At 39.8% G+C, this 22,854-nt stretch overlaps 2 protein-coding genes across 3 annotated transcripts in view; one reads left to right on the top strand and one right to left on the bottom strand.

Moving 5' to 3' along the window:
* Positions 1-20,555, top strand: part of DNAJB9 (DnaJ heat shock protein family (Hsp40) member B9) — a 145,167-nt gene extending 124,612 nt beyond the window's left edge. The window contains exons 1-4 of one of the 2 annotated variants that reach the window (XM_061467769.1): positions 15,504-15,585; positions 16,165-16,214; positions 16,648-16,875; positions 18,323-20,555. In XM_061467769.1, the coding sequence (XP_061323753.1) occupies positions 16,659-16,875; positions 18,323-18,753 (648 nt within the window). In that variant the 5' untranslated portion in view covers positions 15,504-15,585; positions 16,165-16,214; positions 16,648-16,658 and the 3' untranslated portion in view covers positions 18,754-20,555. Of the gene's footprint in view, positions 1-15,503; positions 15,586-16,164; positions 16,215-16,626; positions 16,876-18,322 lie in introns of those variants that run through there. The other variant, XM_061467770.1, reaches the window with a different exon arrangement.
* Positions 5,512-12,698, bottom strand: THAP5 (THAP domain containing 5). Its single transcript, XM_061467730.1, has 3 exons — positions 12,566-12,698; positions 8,822-9,011; positions 5,512-7,019 (listed from the first exon to the last, which is right to left on the bottom strand). Exons 1-3 carry the CDS (start codon positions 12,646-12,648, stop codon positions 6,060-6,062), a joined length of 1,233 nt encoding a protein of 410 aa, XP_061323714.1. The 5' UTR covers positions 12,649-12,698; the 3' UTR covers positions 5,512-6,059.
* Positions 20,556-22,854: the final 2,299 nt, after the last annotated feature.

The following is a 22,854-nucleotide window of genomic DNA, read 5'->3' as shown; positions in this document are numbered from 1 at the left end:
CAGAATATAAATGAGTTTCTTCCTGTCTGAAGCTTTATTTCTGTCAGATTGAAGAAAATTAGTGATACTGGTTTGTTTATATACTACCTTCTTTATTAAAGATGCATCTGAAATATGAGGGGAAAAAAAAGACACCCAACCCTTCATAGTTAACCTGTTTGCGTATGTGTTTCAACAGCAGAACAAAAATAAAATGCAAGTCGTTAGTCCGAATTCCACAGCGCGATCCAGTAGCACCACCTGCTGTTTATAGGGAAAACTGCTGGTTTATAGATAGGCACTAAATATTATTTATATATAAATATATATCTATTCCAAAAACATGTATACAGTTCAACCTTTTTGAAAGGATGTGACACAGGCTTCTACGTTGCTTTTATCCTTTCATAAATGCCATTCTGAGTGTCCTTTACAGGAAAGGCAGATATTTAAGCAGTGACAGACTTTTGCAATGTACCCCATAATATTTAATAGTGTCAAGAGATATAATTACTGGAAAAGGCCTGTTTAGAGGTCTTTTTCTTATTATTCTATTTATGGAAAACAGTTTGGCACAAACTCACATCTTGTCTGCAGCAGTAAATGGTCTGGTAAATTAGAAAGTAATTATACTGATTTCAGTGAAGGAGAAGATAAAGCAGTGATATTCTTATATGGCCTACTGTGAATAAAATCTTAAATAATTTTCCAGACATCCAATTGTGGTTGCAGAAATGTACATTAGCCTGTGTTAGGAAGTCATAAAATTCTCTGGTAAAGGAGCAAAGAAAAATGTATTTTTTGTCCAAACCGAAGTTCAATTTTAAGTCATTAATGAACATATAATTTTTCCTTTTCTCTTTCTCTGTTTCTGTTCCCTCTTCCTTGGTGCTGGTAATTCATGCCTTTCCAGTGCATTACTGCGTTCTCCCTGTAGCTTTGAGTGCTGCCTGGCATGCAGGATCCCAAAGAAGAGGCAACACCTGCAGTTGCTGCTGCATCAGCAGTGCAGAGATGCCCCGCAGGAAAGCACTTCTGCCAGGCAGCAACGCTAAATGCCAAAGCCCCCTCCTTCCTCCCTGGCCCCTGATCTTCTCCCATGGCCTAGGGCATCACTCACAAGCCCTCATTGTGCAGATGCCATTTACCCCCCAGCCTTGCAACATGGAACAAGGCTTCCTGCTTGTGGAGTTTAGGGAAGAGGACAATGCTTAAGTCACTCACCACTAATCCCTGTCTTACACCTTTCCTTGGGGCTGGATGTGAGCTGTGTCTGGTTCTGCCTGGGTGGTTAAAAAATTGTCATTCTGCTGTTCAGAGTGTCTCCTGGGCAAGTGGGTCTTTCCTGGTGCCTCTCACTGGCTGGACACAATCTCTCACAAAAGCAGGCTCTGGGTTTCATTGCCCTACTCTCATTAAGAAGTTTAAAACCTAAGAATAAAGGAACCTCAGTGGGTTTAGAAATAATACCTCTTGCCAAGTAGACTCTACCACTGTCATTGACACAATTAACTAATTATGGCTGTAGGAATCCACAGCATACATGAACTGCCAGCATAAGCCCTCACCTGGCAAGGTGATGGGGTCCCTGGGTGTTACAGCATCTCACCAGGCCTTGAACACTTGCAGAGAGGCAGCATCTACAACTTCCTTGGACAACCTATTCCGGGACCTCACCACCCTCACAATAAGGAATTTCTTCCTAATATCTAATCTAAAGCTACCTTCTATCAGTGATTCTTCAGATGTGACATGTAGCTTCAAGTTTACTGATGAGAAGACAGCATCAAGCATGAATTTGTGAACTGTGCCACTTGATCTCAGCAGCACTGCAGTCAGAAGGGGGGTTCCTTCTTAGGAGGCAGAGCAGGTGACTGTGCCAGGGCCATCATGGGCACAGCTGGACCCCATAGTACTGGTCCAAAGCACCTGTCATTGTAGAGTAGCTTGGGCAAAGCAGAAGAGGACAAAAAACAGAATTATTAACAAAGATGGCATTTTGAGTGAGCCCACATCTGCTGCTGTTTTTTTGAATGTAGGAGGCAAGTCCCAGAGTAGGAGAGGGTGTAAGTGGAAAGGATTAATAACTACAACTTTACTGCAGTAAAAGAGAGTAAAAAGATAACAAAGACATCTAATGGGAGATCTATACAGACTTCTAATGAATGCCTGTGAAGCATGCAAGAGTGCAGTCACCATTTGCACCACTTACGCAAGAAAGTACAGAAGAGAAGTCCTGGGTACTTGGTCTGAGAGAAAGAAAAAATCCCCTGTAGCCATCCCTGCATTCAGAATGAGTTATATAAAGCCTCACACCCCACCTCATGAAGAAGGTGGAAAATCAGGGGAAATGGGCACCAGTTTATTTCAGGTAGAACTACACTGCTCCTAGATAATAAAACTGGTAGAATTTAAATGAAGACCTAGGAGAAAGCCAAATGCCAAATTCCCACCTTAGCGAGTGGACAGTAGCAAAGAAATACAGCTTAACAGTTCAAGAAGTGAATTAAGGAAACAGCTGGCACCTGTTACATCTGTAAAGCGATGAAGTAATTAATTACACAGTGGAAATTGGCAAAGTTAAAAAAATAGTTGATGCAAATGCAAAATTATTGAAAAGAGAAATAATAGCATTTAACTCTGATCAAGATAAGGCTGATACATTACAGAGGGAATTATGATTCAGTGTACTGCTTTGATGCTGGTCTGCAACTGCACAAAAGCAAACTCCATTGGATCTCAAGGAATAACAAAGCACCTTTCGAAGTCCATACAGTTTAGTGAAATAAAATTGTGTGCAAAGGCTGTACAGCTTTATGATTAGGAAACACTGACAACACAATATACATGTAGCATCTAATTCAGTGGGCTGTGGCAATTTCCAACATGGTATTTTTCCTTCCTCATAATAATTAGCCAGAGTTATTCAGTGCCTGCATATCACTGAAGCAAAGGAACTAGCTGTATTTGCCTGTAAGCAATGACAGCCAGCTATTCTACTGCATATTTTACTACCAAAAAAAAAAAAAAAATCAAAATAATTTATTGAAATCATTTTGCAGTAGTCACCTACAAAACACAGCATGGATTCTGGCGCACTTTCAAATTGCTTTGTGGAGTTTCAACCCCTTCATCGCTACAAAACTTGTCCTGAGAAATGCTACATACCAAATCATCTTGTTTTCAGGTGACCCCTGGTATCGGCTTTTTTTGAAGTTGGTGATGCTGTTCACTGCAGAACCTGGATGGGATGGACACAATGAGATTGAATGGACACACTACGATCTGACACACTGAATGCGATCACGTCAAATTTAGAATCAAGGAAAACTGGGAAGTTTGACCCCAAGTTGTAAAGCCCTGTTTGACAACCCCAGGTTAGTAAAATGTTATGTTATATAACATCTTTTCTTAGGCACCTTTGCTTAAAAGCTGTAATATTCTGCTTGGTAAGAGAGTAGAGGTTACTTTAGGCAGCAGTTAGGTAATAGGCGCACTTGAGAAGAGTTAACTGTAGGCCTTAATAATGACCTATCTGGCATAAAAAGCTGTGTGTGAAGTATGCAAGAAAGGCAGAGGGCCTGCTACATACACCTTAGGCTCACTGGCCCAAATCACCTCTTAGGAGGGAAATTTATAGTATTTGTGACAGGCTTGTAGATTTACTGAGTTTTTCTGCTACAGTCTCAGGAAACTCCATAAAAAAGGAAAATTGAGTATATTTCCCCCCAGGTTTAAAGAAATCTATTCCACAAATAACATTCTCAATTTTAATACTAGAAACTATTAGTAAAGGCAAAAACGTTTCATAAATGCAAATGTTAAAATAAAACCACATTTTTGGGGGGAACACAGCTTTGCTGAGACAAGTTTAAAGCTTTGCAACTCCTTTGCCATGTCTGAGCTCTCACTGCCATTCAAGATCTACAGTGGAATTTTGAACTGGATAGGCAGCCTTAAAATACATAAGTGTTGGCAGAGCATTTGTAATGACATTCATGAAAAAAAACAGTGGGTCATGGAGTCCTGGTAAATAATTCATCATATTATAACTGACCTTTGCCTTCTTTAGGAATTTTCCCAAGCATATCCTGAGACTGAAATTAGTTAATGAGTAAGGAGAAACCAGGCCCTTTACAGTGGTTACTGATACAGCCTAACCTCTTACAGCACTGTGCTTTACCAGAACAACTCGCAGGCAGCTTCTCCGAAGTCTCAAAATACTCTAGTTTGACCAATTTGCAGCTTGCTATCTAGTTGGAGGCCAGCTTTGCAATTAGTGTTACTTGATCCTCAATTCCTTATGAAAACGTAACCAGAACAGTTTAGAATGTGTCTGGTAGACAATACAGGTAACAGACTGCAAAAGAGCCCGCTTGCTCCAGTCCTAGACAGAACTGGTGGTGGTATGGACACACTTTTGAATAAAAGAAAATGTATCTGAGTACTTCAAGTAATCTCATTACTGTAGAATAGACTTGAGTGGTTGTGTTGCAAGGGACCTACAATGACCATCTAGTCCTACTGCAATGTATAGTTGGACTAGATGATCTAGTACTAGTTCACTGTACTAGATTGTACAAGGAACTCCAGATCCAAGGGGTGGCACAAAGACAGAATAAGCAGAAGTTATTTAAGCAAATCCATTTCCCTCCAAATGACTTGTCAGTATCTTTCTACTGTAGTGGCATCCTCTGCACTAGGAACTAGTTAATTAAATCAACACAGGGGAATGGATTTCTAGTCTGGTAATTCGAGAAAAGGCAAGTCCAGAAAAGGACCACAAGGATGATCAGAGGGCTGGAGCATCTCTCCTATGAAGACAGGCCAAGAGTTTGGCTTGTTCAGCCTGTAGAGAGCTCAGGGAAGACATTGTCAGAGTCTTCCAGTATTTACAGTGAGCATACAAAAAAACCGGTAAGGGACTTTTTAGAAGGACATGCAGAAGCATGACAAGGGGTAATGGCTTCAAGCTTAAAAACTTAGATTAGGTATTAGGAAAGAATTCTCTAGGAGAGTGGTGAAACACTGGAACACATTGCCCAGAGAAGCATTGGCTGCTCCATCCCTGGCAGCTTTCAAGGCCAAGTTGGATGGGGCTTTAAGCAATCTGATCTAGTGGAAGGCGTCCTTTCCTGTGGAGGGGCAAAAGAGGGGTGTGTGGAACCAGATGATCTTTAAGCTCCCTTCCAACCCAAACTTTTCTATGATTCTAAGATTTCTTGAAAAGTCAGATATAGAAAAATAATGAGCCATATTCTGTTACTTTCCCTAGCAATTTGCCTCACAAAGCATTTTTTCCCCCCAGTGTATGGTTAAGGGTATATGCATTACCCACCTACAGACTGTTAAGACGAGCAATGCTGAGCAGGTAGCAGTCACAGAATAGTTAGATCTTTTTTTTTATTAACCAACAAAAATAACACTATTTAAGATTGTTGTTTCCACTTGAGCTGAATAATGCCACTCCTCAAAAAGGAGATGGACCTGATCACTGTAACAATATTCTTAAAGAATTTTTGTTTCCAGAACTAAATGAAACACCTTTTGTTGCAGAAACAATTTTAATAAGGTCAAAGTATACAACAAACTATCAGAACATATGTTAGTTGAACAGAAAATTACACAGCAATTGTGGCCTCTCTGGACAATGACTATTATTTAACTCCTTACTCGGAAGAGAAATGGAACACTTTTTTTTTCTTTAAACAACAGTTTTACAGTTGTCCATCCTACACTCTTATTCTGTCCATTCTACTACTACAGCAAATGCCAGAGTTGCATGTTTCAGAGAAGCCAGCAGCTAGAAAGGTTTAAGTTAATCTTTATTTGATTCATATATTTCTTAATAAAACTTTAACAGGCTTAATACTTTTCTAAAGCTTACTTGCAAGTCATGTTTTACAGGCAATATTCTATTACACAGTTCTGACAGTGGTTGATGTAACATTTTAAGGAATATTTGCTATTCACATAATTTGCATCAGATGCTTAAAATACCATGAATGAAAAAAAGCTTTAAATTTATCCAAAAGGTCAAAGCGGCTAAAAAGATACTTTAGAACAATCATTGAAAGCCTTTACTGTAACACCGTCACTTCAAGTGTTGTAAAGCAGTTTTCTACAATCCCCAGCTTTTCTTCAGAAAGCAGGTTTTCTTGCTTCAGCTGTCCAACAAGAGCTTCCAAGGACCTCAGTCTCCCCAAAGTTTCTACCTCCTGCATTTCAAGAAGGGTTATCTTAGAGTGAAGCTTTGAAATTTTTTGCCACAGGAGATCTCTGTCTATGTCTTGTTTGCAGTATGAATGCTCATTTTGTAACACTTCATTACCACTATATGCATTCATACACACAGATGCATCTGTTTCTGTCTCCTCTATGTCAAGTAACTCTGGCTTAATAGGCAGAAAAGAACTATTCACCATTTCAGGCTCTTCTGAACTCTCAGCTGGCACAATAATAGCAATGACAGATTCTTCACTTCCATTGAACTGTTCAATAGTTTGTGTCACTGTACTCAGTAAAATTGTGCTTTCAGATGTTGGCTGTACTTCAACAGAGCATCCTACAATATGAGAGTTAGGATTTTCAATTGCATAGTCAGTAATTGAACCTAAAGCATTTTTCAGAGATGAGTTCAAGTAGTCAGGGTCTGTAAATTGCAGCACTGTAGCTGCACAGCCTGCTGGATCCTCTACAGAAGTATGAACACTGGTAGCTTCCATGCTCTGAACTGCTGCTGCCATTAGAACAGGATCAGGTTGATGTATATGATGTGTAGATGAACTATCAAGAACAACACTGTCTGCCTGAAAGTCTTCTCCATTTTGAAGTTGCAGTTTTTGAATTTGTAAAGGTTTACGCAATGCAGTTGAACAAACTACTGCCTTTTCATCTACATTTTCTGCAAGCACAGGATTTTTCTTTGGTGTACAAGGTTTAAGTAGTACAAATGCTTTCTCTGACACTACATTATTATTTGTTTCTTCTGGGTCTTCTTTCTTTCTCTCCTGTGGGCTTTTCCAAGAAGAATCTTTTTCCTAGAGTAAAAATAACACAAAAAATAACAGCTTGTAACTAGGAATTCACTTGAGCATAAAAAAATTGGGCAAATCTCATTCTATAGCATGGCACTGCATAAGGAGTAATTCAGATGAGCACTGTTTAAAACTTATACAAGAGACCCAAAAACTCATGTAAGCACCTTCCACAACTTTTGCTTCAGGTCCTAGATGTTAAAATACTATATTAAAGCTCTAAAGGAAATAATACTTTTTTTTCCAAACTTTTAAGGAACTTTACTGGTTTATAGGAGTCATCATTATTTTAAAAGCACTTGAAAACAGCTGTCTATGCAAATGTGTCTGACAAAGACTGGCAAGCATCTCCTATTACCACCTGAAACATTCTATTAAATATACGCATATAAAATATGCACAGTACAAGATTTTTGCATTAAAGATGCAACAATGTTGTTTTAGAAGGATATAGCAAATTTTTAGTCATTCAGTCTAACCCAAAGAGAACTTGACAACAACAAAAAAAAAGATCATGAACACAGGCTTGCACAATAGTGAAAAACACTGACGTACAACACCACAAGCTGATTTTTAAATAAGCAGTGAAATGCTCACAACTAAACCCTGCACTTCATGAAAAAGAAAGAGAACTTTTTTTTTTTATGGATAGAAATCTTAGCAGAAGGATCAATTTTTACAGAAGAGGGGTGGTTTGAATCTTATCTTTTTTCAGCCACCTTATTTCCGCTCCTCTCTCCCCCCCATAAACTACATCACCACATGATTAGATTTCAGATCAGTATCCAAAAGAGCTTTTTAGTATGTGAAACAAAAACAAAAAATAAACTAACAGTGTCTTAGGGTTTTTTTTCTAATAAGCTTCATTATGAAGAGTCCAAGCTGCCGAACTTGTACTCCTGTTAGGCCTTGGTACTAAAACAAAAACCCCCAAATGACCAGAATAAAAAAGGACAAGGAGTAACTTCAACTTTGCTCATGCCAGTGTACTGGGTTTGTGCATCAAGGTTTTGGTAGTGGGGGCTACAGGGATGGCTTCTGTCGCCAGCTCTGAGATGGACCCATTTCTAGGCAGCGCTAAGCTCATCAGTAATGGTGGTAGTCCCCCTGTGAAAACACAGCTAAGAAGGGGGAAAAAACCCCTTGCAACCACCTGCAGCTGAAAAGAGGAGTGAGAATATATGGGAGAAATATCTCTACAGAAACCAAGGTCAGTGCAGGAGGAGGTGCTCCATTTATTACCAATCTGTAATAAATTAATTTTTCCCAAGCCAAGTCTGTTTTGCCCATAACAGTATCTGGTGAGTGATCTCTCCCTGCCCTCATCTCAACCCACAAGCCTTTTGTTACATTTTTCCTCACTTATCCAGCTGAGGAGGGAAGTGGTTGAATGACTTTGATGGCACCTGGTGTCCAGGTGCACCACAGTCATGAAGAGGGAAAGAAAGAAAACAAACACCCAACAAGAAATACCTACACCAAAACAGGAGAAAGGAAAAAAAACCAACCAACAACAACCCAAAACAAAACCCCCAAAAAACCTAAATCCAAACAACAAACAGAAAGGTGGTAGGGGAGAGAAACAAACCAAGAGGCCAGGCTAAAGAAACAGATAATAATGGAAAAGAAAAAAGTAACTGGCAACCAAAAAATATTATCATCCAATTAATTGGATATCTTGAAAATGGATGTGAATCTTATTTTTAAATAAAATATGAATATAGTACAGATAATGAGAACACCTGTATGGCATCAATAGTTGATAAGCTTTGTACTACAATTTCAAAAAGATAGGAATACGTTACCTCATCTTCTGGGGAAGAGAAAATTGTTGGTACGGCAGTATGCTTCAAGTAGCGTATACCCCATCGCACATCAAGGGAATCGGGGGTGAAATGATCGCTGCACAGAAGTTGGTGCTTACTTGGAGTCCACGTATCTCGTTTCATATTCCGCAACCATTTCTCAAGTCTCTCTTTATCATGAAGTGGAAACCTTTTTCAAAGCAATTGAAACAAATGAACAAAAATTAAAAACATTATTGTTGTTTCTTTATTCTTTCCAAATAAAGAATACCTCATCATTCCTTACAAGGTAGCCTTTCCTTACAAAAATATAAAAATAAGCCTTTTGAAAAAGAATTTAAATATGGCATGCTAATCAGGATGCCACTTCTATGTTAATCCAATAATTACCCGAGTTATTCCTAGTTGTATATTTACTTCAGAGTTCAGCAGCAGAATTTCTGTTGATTTCTGCTAGCTGAGGTTTCAGAACCCACGGCCAAGATGTTTTGGAAGGTTTGATCCTACAGCACTTGCTCAGAAAGTTCTGCTGAAGCAAGATGAAACACACTGTCTTCATTTAAAAAAAGTCAGGTCTGACTTTCATTTTATAAATAGTATTTGTGGGGCTTTTTTTTTTTTCTTACTTGACACAAGTGGTAACAAAACCTTTTGTTGCTATAATACAAGTCATATCCAAATTATCAGATAATCTGAAGTATGTGAATATTTCCAGTGCTAGATTTAATTTCTGCTCAAATAGTAAATACGCACAAATGCAATGCATTTCTGTATCTTGTGTTTCAGCAAGTAAGCTTTTGTACAGTATTGAGAGCCCACACGATATTATATAATCCGTAACTAACTTTACAACCATCTAACCTACTTGAAAAGGAAAATGAAGAGTATGCATGCTCAGAGATAAAAAAAAATTGATTTTGAAAATATACTCAAAAGGTCAAACACTGACATGGGAAAGAGAACTAAATTAAAAGAAAATGGGCAGAGATGTGTAATTTACTCAGTGAATCACAATACACAAAAAGAAGTTAAATGCTCACTATGATGCATGTACAGTGAAGCAGTTGTAGCAATAGTAACATAAGCATTGAGACCACTCTTGGCTCTCTTCTCTTCCCAGGCAGATATCAGGGCATTTGAAATCTGCTTACAGATTTCTCTGCTGCACATCAAGTTTATTTTAACTCTACCATGTAAAAAATGGAAGTGGAGCATTTTAGCTCAATTTCTCTTCCCTTAACTCTTTTTTTCCTTTCAATTACCAATGATTTATTTTGATTATGCGTATTACCATGCATTTATGGAACTCTAATGCACACACACACACCAAAAAAAAATCAGCTCTGCAGTGAGGTATTCCCATACAACAGAGGCTGGGGAGAGAGACTGGAGCGCTGTGTCACTCCAATCCTACGAAAAGCACCAGTTAGTCAGGCAGCTTCTTGACAAGCCCTAGATCCTCTCAAATCCCTGAAGCTGCAGGTTTCCTCCAAAAGCAACACATGGCAATGACACTCTCACATAGGCCCACAGTGCTCCAAAACTACAAACTTGGCTGATTTTGACAGAAAGACACCTGAGATTTAGAGGATAAATGTGCATGTCTTTACCCCTTCCCCAATCTTTTGAATTTATTGCCATTTGAGTTTTCAAGTTACCAACGAAACAGAGGAAGCTTTTCATGCCTCTGGCTCTGAGCATCTGCAAGAATGCAAGGATTACTGCTGGCACGAACACAATAACCTCTGAAGGACAGCTCAGAGGTTCTGGTTTTCCAAATCCTGCCTCCTTAGATCATGTACAGGCAATAGCAACACTGCATACGTTACAAGGCATGCCCCATGAGTAACGTAGCTTAGCCTGGGATGTTACTATACAGAGGTCCAAAAAGGCTCTGTAAGAGATGTCTTCTTTTGATCGAAGATCATGTCACCAAATAAACCCTCTCCACAAGGTCTTGAGAACATTTACTTCTACTGCCATTACTCTGGCAATGCAGCACTCACTGCTTTCCCAAGTCAGTCAGCTTCACACGAGAAACAAAATTACCTGTAGTGAGAGACAATGGCTCATTGCAAAAATCATTATTTTAGCTTCAGGGCGACTTCGTCAAAACCTGCTCCTGCTTCAATACCCCCTCACGCATCAACAGAATCTGCTCTTTGGTGTAAACAAGGCACAAAAAAAAAGTAAAATGGGAAGTAGACAGAATTTATCCAGTAAACTGCCACCACTGCACAACTCAGAGCGGCGAAGAAATAAACCAAAGAAGGGCATGAGATTACGTCACAGTTAGAAAGTTCAGAAGGGGCTCAGACCCAAAACCACAGAGCTGCAGAGGACTTCTTTGGGGTGGTAAGAGGGAAGGCAATAAAACTTGCAATTCATATCAGTATCAGTTGTAATGTAGAGATCTCCATAAATCAAATCTCAGCACCCCTTCTTCAGGACCACAGCAGCACAATTCAATGGCTAGATGAAACAGCTGTGGTTTTGCAGTCATCTTTACACTGATGCCATACATCTGCATATAAATATGTATTAGCACGTAAATGTGTTTTGATCATCCATGTGGCACTCACATTATCTAAAACTATTTCCCCTCATTTTCATGGTTGTCTTAGAATGAATCACATATTAAGAGACTTAACAGGAAAAAGAGTTTTTTCTTCAATCTAAGCTAAAATCCGTTTCAAAGCAGTCTTCCTGCACAGCCTTCCTGATGATGGCATAACATTGACTACTTAGCAACTGAGACAAAACTGAAACAAAAGGCTTGAGGTCTAAACTTTATTAAAACAGATTTTGAGGCTAGTCGTGAAACTTATTCCATTTTTTCTTAAATGCTAGAAAAACCCCTTTTGTTGACAAATTCTCATCACACTTTTGTTCAACAGAAACACTTCAATATTTAGCTACTTGCACTGTGCTCCTCTTAAGTTTGGGAAACAGTTTTTAACTCACTACTCTGGGTCTCAGGATCTGGGAAACAACAGCCACGTAACTGCAGCTGTACACCGGTTACTAGGGGCCTGGAATGGTGACTAATCAATTAGGTGGCTGGATAGTACCATTCAGCCACCGTAAACTGCTTTTTAGCAACCAAGCTAGTTAGGAGCCTCTAAACAGCCCAGCAATACCGCTGTTTGCAAGATAATAATCCTAGTGGGAATATCTAAATTCAAAGAACCAATGTATGTTTACTTTCCTACTCTGCAGGGTCCTTAGCTTGGCTTTCAAGCTGTTAGACGCAGGATACCCGGCTGCCTTAGCATTAAGCCAACACTTCCACTAATGCCTGCCCTGCTGAAACACCCCTACCACAAAGGCAGCCACACTTCAGAAAACCAGTGTACCCGGTGCTACTTAGCTCTAACACTAAACAGCCTCACGATTATAAGCGCGAATGTCGAATCTCTTCAGTTTTCAGTTCCCAGATACTCGCACTATTCAAGAGCCTTTCCATGCTGTTGCATCCCCCCTGCCACCAGAAGTGCTGGCAGCTTTCGTGGGGGGCAGTTAAATGCTCAACCTGTCGACCACTTTGTCCTACGCCTTCTCCTCCTCCCCAGAGACGAGAGCACCAAGCAGGGCTCAGAGGCGACCGCCAGCCCCTGAGTTACTTCTCGGTCATTTACCCACTGCTCACCCCGGCTCCTGAGGGCCCCGCCTCACCCGAGGACTGCCCCTTATGGCGTTCAGCAGGCCCGGGGCCAGCCCTCACACCGCTTCGCAGGCACTCACGGGTAGAAGCTGAGCTTGCTCCGATCCCTGGCGCTCTGCCCTCCCCGGTTCTTGCAGGTGGACGCAGCGCAGTACCGCGGCATAGCGGAGCAGAGCGCCCCAAGACCCGGGCGGAACCATCCAGGCAGGATGGGGGCGGAGGGAGGAGTCCCGAGAACAGCGGCAATAACCCCTCCCACCGCCCCTCCCGTCAGGGGAAGAGGTTCCTCCCAGTGGCGGCGCCGGCCTGTGGTGAGTCACGTGGGGCTGAGCAGCCAATGGCGTAGCGCTTCGTGTAGGAATCGCTGTCGGGGCGCGGGGGAAGGTCTGCGCGCGCGCGCTTTCGTGCGCTGGGCGGGAGTGGCGGGCGGTCCGCCGAGGGGCAGCGGGCTCGCCGGCGGTGCTGAGCGCGCTCTGAGGTGAGCGGTGCGGCGGGACCCGGACCGCCTCCGGTGGGGACCGGGGCGGCCGCTGCGGGAGGGCTTGGGGAAGGCACGGGGGTGCTGGAGGGAAGGCGGAGGGGCCCGAGAGGTGCGGGTGCGCCGAGCGGCTGGGGGAGGGAGTTGAGGATACTGGGAGTTGGTGGGTGTATTTGATCTCCGGGGTCTCGCTTCTCCGTGGGCCCATTTGCTGTGGTCTTGCCCAAGCCTGCCTGACTGGGAGGTGGGTCAGTGTCGTTCAGTGTCGCTGGTGTCGTGTGCCGAGCCCTGGCTCGGCCTCGCTATGTTGGCTCGGCGCTAGTGAGGTTCTTTAGGTCTGGTGAGGGAGGATGATGCCGGGGAAGGCTCCGTTTCGTTTCCAGAGCAAGACTCGGGAGCCTTCTACTTTTGCTTTCGGGTCAGTGGAGGAGAGGTCAGGAAAAGTACAAGCCATGATGTTTAACAGCCTTTCATGTAGGTGGCTGTGTACTTGGCGATTTGCTTACTCATTGGGTTTATATATATGAGAACCAGTGGAAGGCTTTAGTAACTTTCTTAGTTCCAATAAATTGTTTGTGAAAATAATTGTGACATTAGGGCTCCACTAGGTAGGGTATCACAGTTCCTGTGGTCAGAGTAATAGTGACTGTGGGTTTTCTGAGTACGTAAGACTTCATGAATATAAGCATTTACCTAGCATCTGCTAATTACTTTCAGAGAGGAGTGGAATGGGGCATTTGCATTGCCAGATGGAAGTGGATCCTTATTTTCTATGTGTGACATATTTTCTTCCAGGTGTATCATCATTAAACATCAATTCATCGTGTAGCTATTCATAATATTGAAAAACTGATGAAGAACTGTGATACTTCTGATAAATATTAGACACTATACCTCTTATACCAAGCTGAATACCAATTGAGATCTGTAACTTCTTACCTAACAGCGTTAAGTAGTTAACCTGTATTAATAAAATCTCTAACTTTATTGATAGATGTGCCTAAATAAAATGGAGTTTGTCATAGTTGCTAGGAAAGACTGTAGTGACATGAGCTTATTGTCAGGAATTATATAGAACTTAATACATTCTGGAATGTTTTAAGCAACTACTGTGCGTAGCCTGGGAAGTTAAACACTGCCCTTTTCTGTTGAGAAACTGAGGGCGAAGAGACAGAAGTAATACAAGAGTTTAAAGAGACTTTATTTTGAAAGGGGTTGTGAAAGTAGGGGAGGTGGGATGGAGGTTAGGCATTTAGCATGTGAACAGTAGCAATGCTAAGATGCTGACAGCATATGAGATACTTATTTTCTTAAAAGTAAATTGAATAATTAATTATAGTGTCTTACTATTTCTTCCTGATACCCTTATAAGTTTAAAATGCTGCTTTTATTGGAATTTTGGTTATATTTGCTTTTCATTTACACTTCCTTTTACTCGAGTTTTCCTGAGTTGTTCAAGGGCAGCATTAAATCTGTTTACATTATTTAAAAAAGTCAACCAAACAAACAACAAACCAGTGAAACTGAATTACTGATTTTTTTTTTTAAATATGCTTTAGAAATCCAAATAAAACTAGGGGCAGTATATCATAGAACTGCATTACAGAAATCCTAGTGTAAAAGTGCAGAAAAGGGCAAACTTAGGTGTAATTAATTATCAGGAATAATAGATGCGGAGAAGGTTGGGAAAAAAAAACAACTTTCAAACCAGTGACTTGAGGTTCTTCAGCTCTTGGGGGTTGTAAAAGAGGATTTGGCTCAATAATGGGCATCAGCTGCTCTTTTTAGCTCTTTTCAGTGTTTAATAGGAGAAGTGGGGGGTTTAGCCTTAGGAGAATGCAGCAGGTGATTATACAAGCATGATGCAGGTGTGGGGAAATGAAGTTAAATAAAAACAATCTCACATGTGAGATGAAGGCATAAATCAATATCTATAAAGCAGAGACAGGAAGAAAGCCCCAGAAGTGTGAAAGGGTGTAAACATACAGGGTTCTTAGTGTCCAAGTGGCAAAGTTTCAGGTTAGCGAAATGGTGAGAGAAGGCACATGGAAAAGCCTTGGAAAGGCTTGAGCTAAAAATATGCCTGGTATCATGCACGAAGAATATTGAAGGTAGCTGTTCATTTGGTATCAAAATACGCTGATTGAAATACAGTTTATTTCAACTGCTGCTCCTTAACACTTGCTACCATGCAGGCTGCTAGCCAAATAAATGCTTAGGGGGTCATGGGTACTTATGAGCTTCTTGCTCTTGCCTCACAATGTTCATTTTAGCCCCCTGACCTACTTATTAGAAGTGGTATTTTTTTCCATTTTTAGTTCTTGGATGTTAATTTTCTTTAGAGGATATAGACCTTCCTGTTAAAGATTTAATTGTCTTGTGTGCCTGGTATTCAAAGGGTTAGAACTCTGGGTGAAAAATAGTTGGGCAACACAGAGTCTAAAAGTATTCTGACTTTAATGGTGCTTGGACTGTGAGGTTAATTTATTCAACTTTCAGAAAAGTAATGCCATTCATTTCTTTAGTTTGTATTTACGGTACACAAATAATCAGTGTAATCTGGTGAGGGAGATGTGTTACTTCTGGTACGTTCAGGGCCTCGTCGCACATCCTGCTGGCCAGGTGACAGCCAGTGTTCTGTCTTCAAACTTTTATATTTCTATTCTCTGAGTTTTGGAAAATAATTTGTTTGATCTTTCCTTATGGTAGGAAGAGCTCAACCGGTCCTTCATAAAAGGCATAAAAGATCATGTGGCTACGTGGAACTGATTTTTCTTATATCTTATTTATAGCACTGTAACTTTTTTGCCAATACATTGCTGAAGAAAATAGTTATAACTTTTAATTGCTGTTGAAGCTGCTTGTCTTGTCTAGAAAACTTTTTTAGTTCAGTTCAGCCATTGAGAGTGTCATATGTAAACCCTTATATGCAGTGCTATTTATCAGATGAATTCTGTGATATCAAAGAAATGGTAGGTGTTTTTATTTATAGTATAATCTAATATGAAAGTAAGCTAAGCCTAGCCCATTGTAAAGTAAATGTGCCTACTTGACTGACCTCTGTACTCTACGTGAGGGTTTTATTCTTTATCATGGTCACCTTAGGTCATTTAAATGACCTTCTGAAGCTGAGCATGAGTGTCTTGATAGTCTTGTCTTCCTGCACCTCACAGTTGATCTCTAGACTACTTGTGTTTTTAGGTTCATATTATTGCACAAGATAATCATTGAATTGGTTTTCCAGTATTGAGGTTTGGTTGGTTGGTTTTTTTTTTTTTGTTGTTTGATAGAGCTGCTGCATTTATGGTGCTAAAATCTGAGGATTAGTTTAAAGCTAATTCAGGTATTCCAGTATGAACTGTTTGATACAGTGAAATATATTATATATTTACTTCAACAGCTTGGTGGGAGAATGTACGCTTAACAGTAGGTGTAAAACAAAAGTGAACACTGAAGTGTGCTTGTTATGCATGTGAAAAGTGAATTTACAGTATTTTCATTTACATGTTCTGTGATTATGAAACCAGAGGAATGGAGGTTAATGTGTGTAACAGCATGTTTACATGTCTGTCACTGAGTGACTTATGGAACGTGCAGGTTTTCTCCCAGCTTATAGTTGCACCTTTAAATTATTGTGGAATGTGAATTAACTTGCTCTTCAAGTATATTTCTTTCTCTTTCTAGGAACTAGAGAAATGGCCACTACACAGTCTGTCTTCACGTTTGCTCTCTGCATTTTAATGATAACTGAATTAATACTGGCTACAGAAAGCTATTATGATATCTTAGGAGTTCCAAAAACTGCATCTGACCGCCAGATCAAGAAGGCGTTTCACAAGTTGGCTATGAAATACCACCCAGACAAAAATAAGAGTCCTGGTGCAGAAGCAAAATTTAGAGAAATTGCTGAAGGTAATATATGCTAACCTTAGTCTTAACAGCTTGCATCTGTGAGCAAATGTGGCAACTTACATATATTCTGTATTTGCTGAATAAGAAGTAAAAAGTGTTGTGTTTTCCTGATTCTACTGTGCTGTCAAATGTCCAGCATCGGTATCTGATTTGTTTCTGTGACTTTGCATGTAGACAGGCCTTTTACACAGCTTGTTTGTTGCTGGTTTTTAGGCTGTTTGGCTTATGTGTCTAGTCACAAAAAATACCTGGTTGTAGGACAACTGTAGCCCTAGGAGGTTAATTCTTGTCTTTTGATCTGCCTAGTAAGATCCAGCTCAGGATTACTAGGTCTTCAGGGGGACCTAATAGCAATGTTCCAGTAACTGGGGGGAGATTAAGAACACAGCAGGGTGCTTCAGTGGTTCATGGTGGGAGCACAAGAGACAACAGGTGCAGGAAGTTCAGAGTGGTTATAAGCAAAAACTTTTTCACCTTGAGGATAGGCCAGCATTGGAACAGGTTGCTTAGAAAGGTTGTGCAGTCTCCAGCCTTGGAGATTTTTCAGGCATGAATGGGTAAAGCCCTGAATAACCAAGTCTGATCTCATAAATGACCTTACTTTGAGCAAGTGGCTGGAGATGAGACCTTCTGAGGTCACGTCCAACCTGAATTATCCTGGGATCCTAGGAATACATCATTCGTAAGTGTTTAGTGATAAAATATAATGGTGGAAGCAAATAATCAAGAATAGAAAAAGACTTGCTAAAAGATAAGCTGTTCTCATTTCTGCTCCCCGTAGACTCTCTTATAACAGACATCTGTGTTTGTAGTACTCCTGACTAAGCTAATAAGAGATTTCTGGGGTTTACCTTCTTGCCTGCGGAAGAGTTCTTTTGAAAAAGTTCTTATTTGGAAGATAAAGAGGAGGAGGGGTCTTATTTACTGCAGCTGTCAGCACTGATTACAGGAGGAACTGGGAACTCTTTAAGTGTTGAAGTATATGAAGTAATTGACAGCCTTTGATGGATGAGAAAATGGAAGCATTCAAAATACTTAATGTTACCAGAATGGGTATATTATCTGCCATAGAGCACCAATAACCATAGTTCTGGACCCAAGACTGAATGGAAACTGTTCTATTTCATTTATATCCAATCACAAAATCTGGGTTTATTGGTGAACTTTTGAAAAAGTGAATATTTGGACATGGGGGAAATTAATTCCCTTTATCTCCTTGATGTTTGTCTTATTGCTTAGTTGTAACTGCAGTGTACTAGAACTTCCTGGCTGGAAAATAGTTTTCCAGACACTGCACTGTGTTTCTGCCTTCTGTAGGAATGCAGGCATTTGTTGCATAGATTTCCTAACTCATCCTCTCTCCTTCAGTCTTTTGTTTTGTTGTTTTTTTTTAATTGGGAATGTAAATAAACTTTTTTCTTTTTTCTTTTTTTTTTTCTGGAAATAGCATATGAAACATTATCAGATGAGAACAAACGAAGAGAATATGATCAGTTTGGCCGTCATGGAGGACAAGGGAATAATGGAAGCCCATACCGTCAGTCATTTAATTTCAACTTTGACGATCTGTTCAAAGACTTTGATCTCTTCAGTCAAAACTCACGGTCAAAAAAGCACTTTGAAAATCACTTCCAGAGTCATCGGGAAGCTCACAACCGGCAAAGACGTTCTTTCCAAGAGTTCTCCTTTGGAGGTGGACTGTTTGATGATGTGTTTGAGAACATGGAAAAAATGTTTTCGTTTAGTGACTTTGAAAATGCACACCGGCACGCCGTGCGAACTGATGCCAGGTTTCACGGATCCAGCAAGCACTGCAGGACTGTCACTCAGCGACGAGGAAACATGGTGACCACGTACACAGACTGTTCAGGACAATAGTGTTTCCTTTCTTTTCATCTCTTCTTCCAACATCTTCATGATCTTTCTTAACTTTGTCCTAACTTGGAAAAAAAAAATCTTAACTGTTCTAAAAAACACTTAACTGCAATAAAGAAATTGTAGATGAAACTAATCTTCAGAATAGAAACAACGTATATTTGGGAAGTAAATGTCTCAGTAAGTACTTAAAATGGGAGAGAAATAATCTCACAGGACAGAAAATGCTATGGATTTGAGTTTAGTAAATTCTGTAATTTTGAACTTCAACACAAGTATTTTTAATTTCAGAAATATATTTTTTTCATATATGCCAATTCAGGACTTTAAGTTACTGGTGTGTGGATTGCAGCAGAGGAGATGATACTTTAATTTTGAAGTGCTGCTTTTCTTTTTTTATCACATCTTTCCAAGTTTGCACTCGCAGTTTTTACCTGATAAGGACTTACTGTGCAAGTTAGATAATTTACACAAAATAGTGGCAGAAATATGACTTACCTGGGTCTTTTTTACTCTTTGTCCAGCATTGCAAATGTATTAATGAAAAAAAATACTTTCTAAAGCTGGAAAATAACAAGAGAGAATGTTAAGATTGTGCTTCGCTTAGGAGAGTGATGTAGTCATTTACTTTTATTTACAAATAGCCTTTCATTGGCCTGAAAGATTTTAGGATTTGAATAACCCCAGATTTAAGGGATATTTGTGCATATAAGCTTGTGTGCACACAAAGCCTTGTTTGTTTGTTTGTTTGTTTGTTTTCCTTCCAACATACAAATATCTTTCAAACAGGTTTGGAAGAGCACACCGAAAACACTCTTTGTTTTATGCCTATTACATTACCATGTGTGCAGTGTTGTTTCTGTAGCTCAGTTTATTGAACTTAAATACTCCTATGTGTTTTTGTGAACTTTAACAAGACAAGCTTGCCTACAGATTTCTAGTGTTTCTGGAAGGGCCTAAATAAAAAATAGATTGTTTTGATTGACAGATTTATTACCTGTCATCAGGAATTTTTCAGCACTGTGATTTGAAAGGTGAATTTTTAGCATAAACACATAGTACAAGTGGAAATTACAATTGTATTTACCTGATGCCTTGTGGTGCTGCAGTCTGCTAATAGGGACAGTACTAAATGGGCATAAGTTTTCAGCACCATGGAGATGAATGACCTGTATAAATGATTTAAAACTACAAAAGAAAGCAAACAAGAAAACCCTGAATATTCTAACTGATGTCAACCCAAAAATTCCATTTATTTCTTAACTAGTAGTACAGGTTTATGATTGTAAATTGCTTCCCTTTAATAAGATTACTGTCACCCACATATTACCATCTCTGTAGAATTACGCGATAAAAATTTGCCTTTCAGATTGATTGCATGAGCAAAATGAGCATTTTAAACAGCAGTGTTCTACGTAGACTTCGAGTTCTTAAAATCCTTACCAAAAGAGATTTAACCCTTCACTTCTTGGATGAATATTGAAAGCTGCCTATTTGCTAAGTAACCTTCCCCAAGGGGTACATAGTATTGCTTATTCAGTTTTCACTCACTAAATACTTGGAATGGATTGTTGCATTATGTTAAGTGCTTTTCCTTTTCCATGTTCTTCTTTATTTATTAATAGACTAATACCTCATATATGGTCTTTATAAAAAGCCAGTAATTTGTGCAACTTTATTGGAATGTGCAATATTCTTTAGTAGGAAAAGTGCTGGAGTGTGTTTATTTCCACCCTTTTTTAATGTAAGTAGAGATTTTTAGTTTCTTCTGTATGATTAATATATGATTCAACCAAAAGTTGTAATTCATGTAGATTTCTGCATTTTTTTCTTTAATATACTCCATCAGTCCTGTGCATGAATCAGGTGATCTGTCTGATTCATATCATATGGGCATCCAATTGAACAAATTAAGAACTTAATGTTCTGAATTGCTTTCTTTCACAAAGTGTTTTTAAGTGGGCATTTCTGTATGCGTTCGAGGAGAATTGTTCATGCTGGTAAAACTCTGGAAGGACGTGGCCTTTAGTATTAAATATAAGAGTATTAGTGAATGTCCTTCAGGGATGATGACTGCTGGAACATAGATGTGGGAGGCAACTCTAGAAGCAGGATGCAAAGGTAAAATGTTAATGCCTACTTTAGTCTAGTGAATATTTTCTTAATTAAAGGGGAAAAAAAATTGAAACATCAGGACAAGCAGTTCGTAAGCATGAGAGAATGAATATTTAAATTCCTACTACAACCAAACCACTGACTTCTTCAAACATTTTTTTTTCCACTTAATGAAGTTGGGTCAGTTCTGTAATCCTTAATCAGAGGAATAAAACCTAAAATGAGCACTGTAAATTGTAGGAAACGCAGCCACTCCCAAAATTAAGTTTAAGTTACTGTGAGTTCACTGTCTTTCAGGCTCAGCTTTCAGTTGAAAATCAAGGGTTCTTGCCTGCTTCTAGGCTGGCTTCTCCTCTTTAAGGGTGTTCCAAACTTTATTCATACAAAGTGTACTTGTTTTCCATAACTCTTTAATGTCGAAGTATGAAACTGATGGTAAAACAATAGGGTTGCTAGTTTTTTAGCAGTACCTTAGTACCTTAGAAAGACTTCTAGCTAGCCTATTTTTATCTGCTTCCGTATTAGTTCTGAATTTCTTCTCATAGGTAAACTAATAAATGCTTCATATTATTCCCGTGACTTCTGCAAGTGACCTTTCTGCTGCTTTTGGTGGTTGATCCAAGGTAAAATCCAAAGGAGAGCCTTTTGCTAGTGTTGTAGTCTGATGTGTGGCTGTGTGACTTTCTGTGATGGGTATGCTTTGAAGAGAATTTAGCTGAAGAAAGGCCACAGAAATGATCAGATGGATGGAATATACCTCTCTAATGAGAACGGGGCGAGAGAGCTGGGGTTGTTCAGCCTGGACAAGTGAAGATTCCAGGGAGACTTTATTGTGGCCTTTCAGTTCTTAATAGGGGCCTGTAAGAAAGGTGGTGACAGACTTTTAGCAGGGCCTATTACAATAGGATGAGGGGTAATGGTTTTAAACTAAAATAGGGGAGATTCAGGTTGCACTTAAGAAAAAAATCTTTACAATGAGCATGGTAAAATACTGGTACATGTTGCCCAGAGAGGTGATGGATGCACCATCCGTGGTGACATTCAAGGCCAGGCTGGATGTGGTTCTGGGCAAGCTGATCTAGTTGAAGATGTCCCTGCTCATTGCAGAGGGGTTGAATTCGATGACCTTTGAAGGTCCCTTCCAACTCGAACTTCTATGATTTTGTAAGTTCAGGCAGGCTTTCCTCAGGCATCAGCCTTCAGAACTACAGCTGTCAGAGCACAGGCTGGCCAAGCATGCTGTGCTTCTCACTTATTCAGAGCTCTTGCACATTCTTTGCCTATTTATAGTGTTTGCTTCATGGCAGGCTCTCCACTGGAAGCCCTGACATAACCCTATGACACCCCTGACTTACAAGGGCCATCTTTGATCTCCAAATCTTGTGAAAAGACTTATCAAAACCTATTATTCTTTGTAGTGTGAGGGTGAAAAATACAATTCTTTGCGATTTGTTGAAAGGCATTTGTGCATATGTAACTCTAAATGGTTGAGTTTCTAAAACTTTACCAAAAACCTCAGTGCTTTTTCATGTTTGTTCCCCCCCCCCCCCCCCCCCCCCCCGTTATACTTTTGAAACACAGTATCTGGTGGAGACAAAAGTACTGTAAATGTAATTAGGGTGCCATGGCATTAAATGTGAGAATTGTTTGTGCGTGATGTCTTTTTTTTTTTTTTTTATTTTTTCTTCAAGACCTATATTGAAGCCAAATTCAAGTGGGTTCTGTGACACTTGTGTCTTGTGGAACATTTTGACCACTGCATCTTCCCTGGATGGGATGAGAGGGTTTGTAGGGAGACGGGAGCAGGGTTCAAAGAAGCTGAGTTAATTTTGCCTGGTTTGTATTTTTTTCTTTTTTTTTCTGAGGGATGTTGGGAATGCATTCATTCAGTTCAGGCCTGTTCATTCAGTTTATTATGCCTGTAAGCCAAGCAAATAAAGCCTGTGCAGAAGGTAGGTTTTCTGCAAGGCAGTAGGTGCAAGAGCTGAA

The sequence above is a fragment of the Pezoporus flaviventris genome, unplaced genomic scaffold (genome assembly GCF_033815535.1).
Source record: "Pezoporus flaviventris isolate CSIRO_AGI_PZ_B2104156 unplaced genomic scaffold, CSIRO_AGI_Pfla_v1 ptg000045l, whole genome shotgun sequence".
NCBI classification, from domain to species: domain Eukaryota; kingdom Metazoa; phylum Chordata; class Aves; order Psittaciformes; family Psittacidae; genus Pezoporus; species Pezoporus flaviventris.
Note: the sequence above shows the minus strand (reverse complement) of the source record. Positions and strands in the feature narration are given on the sequence as shown.

What these genes read in the sequence shown, in the direction of transcription:
- THAP5 (XM_061467730.1), bottom strand. Translation starts at nt 12,648, where the DNA reads ATGCCGCGGTACTGCGCTGCGTCCACCTGCAAGAACCGGGGAGGGCAG. An exon ending in AGCAAGCTCAGCTTCTACCC is followed by an intron (nt 9,012 to 12,565) that starts GTGAGTGCCTGC and finishes GCTTTGAAAAAG; the next exon opens with GTTTCCACTTCATGATAAAG. An exon ending in TCTCTTCCCCAGAAGATGAG is followed by an intron (nt 7,020 to 8,821) that starts GTAACGTATTCC and finishes TTTTTACTCTAG; the next exon opens with GAAAAAGATTCTTCTTGGAA.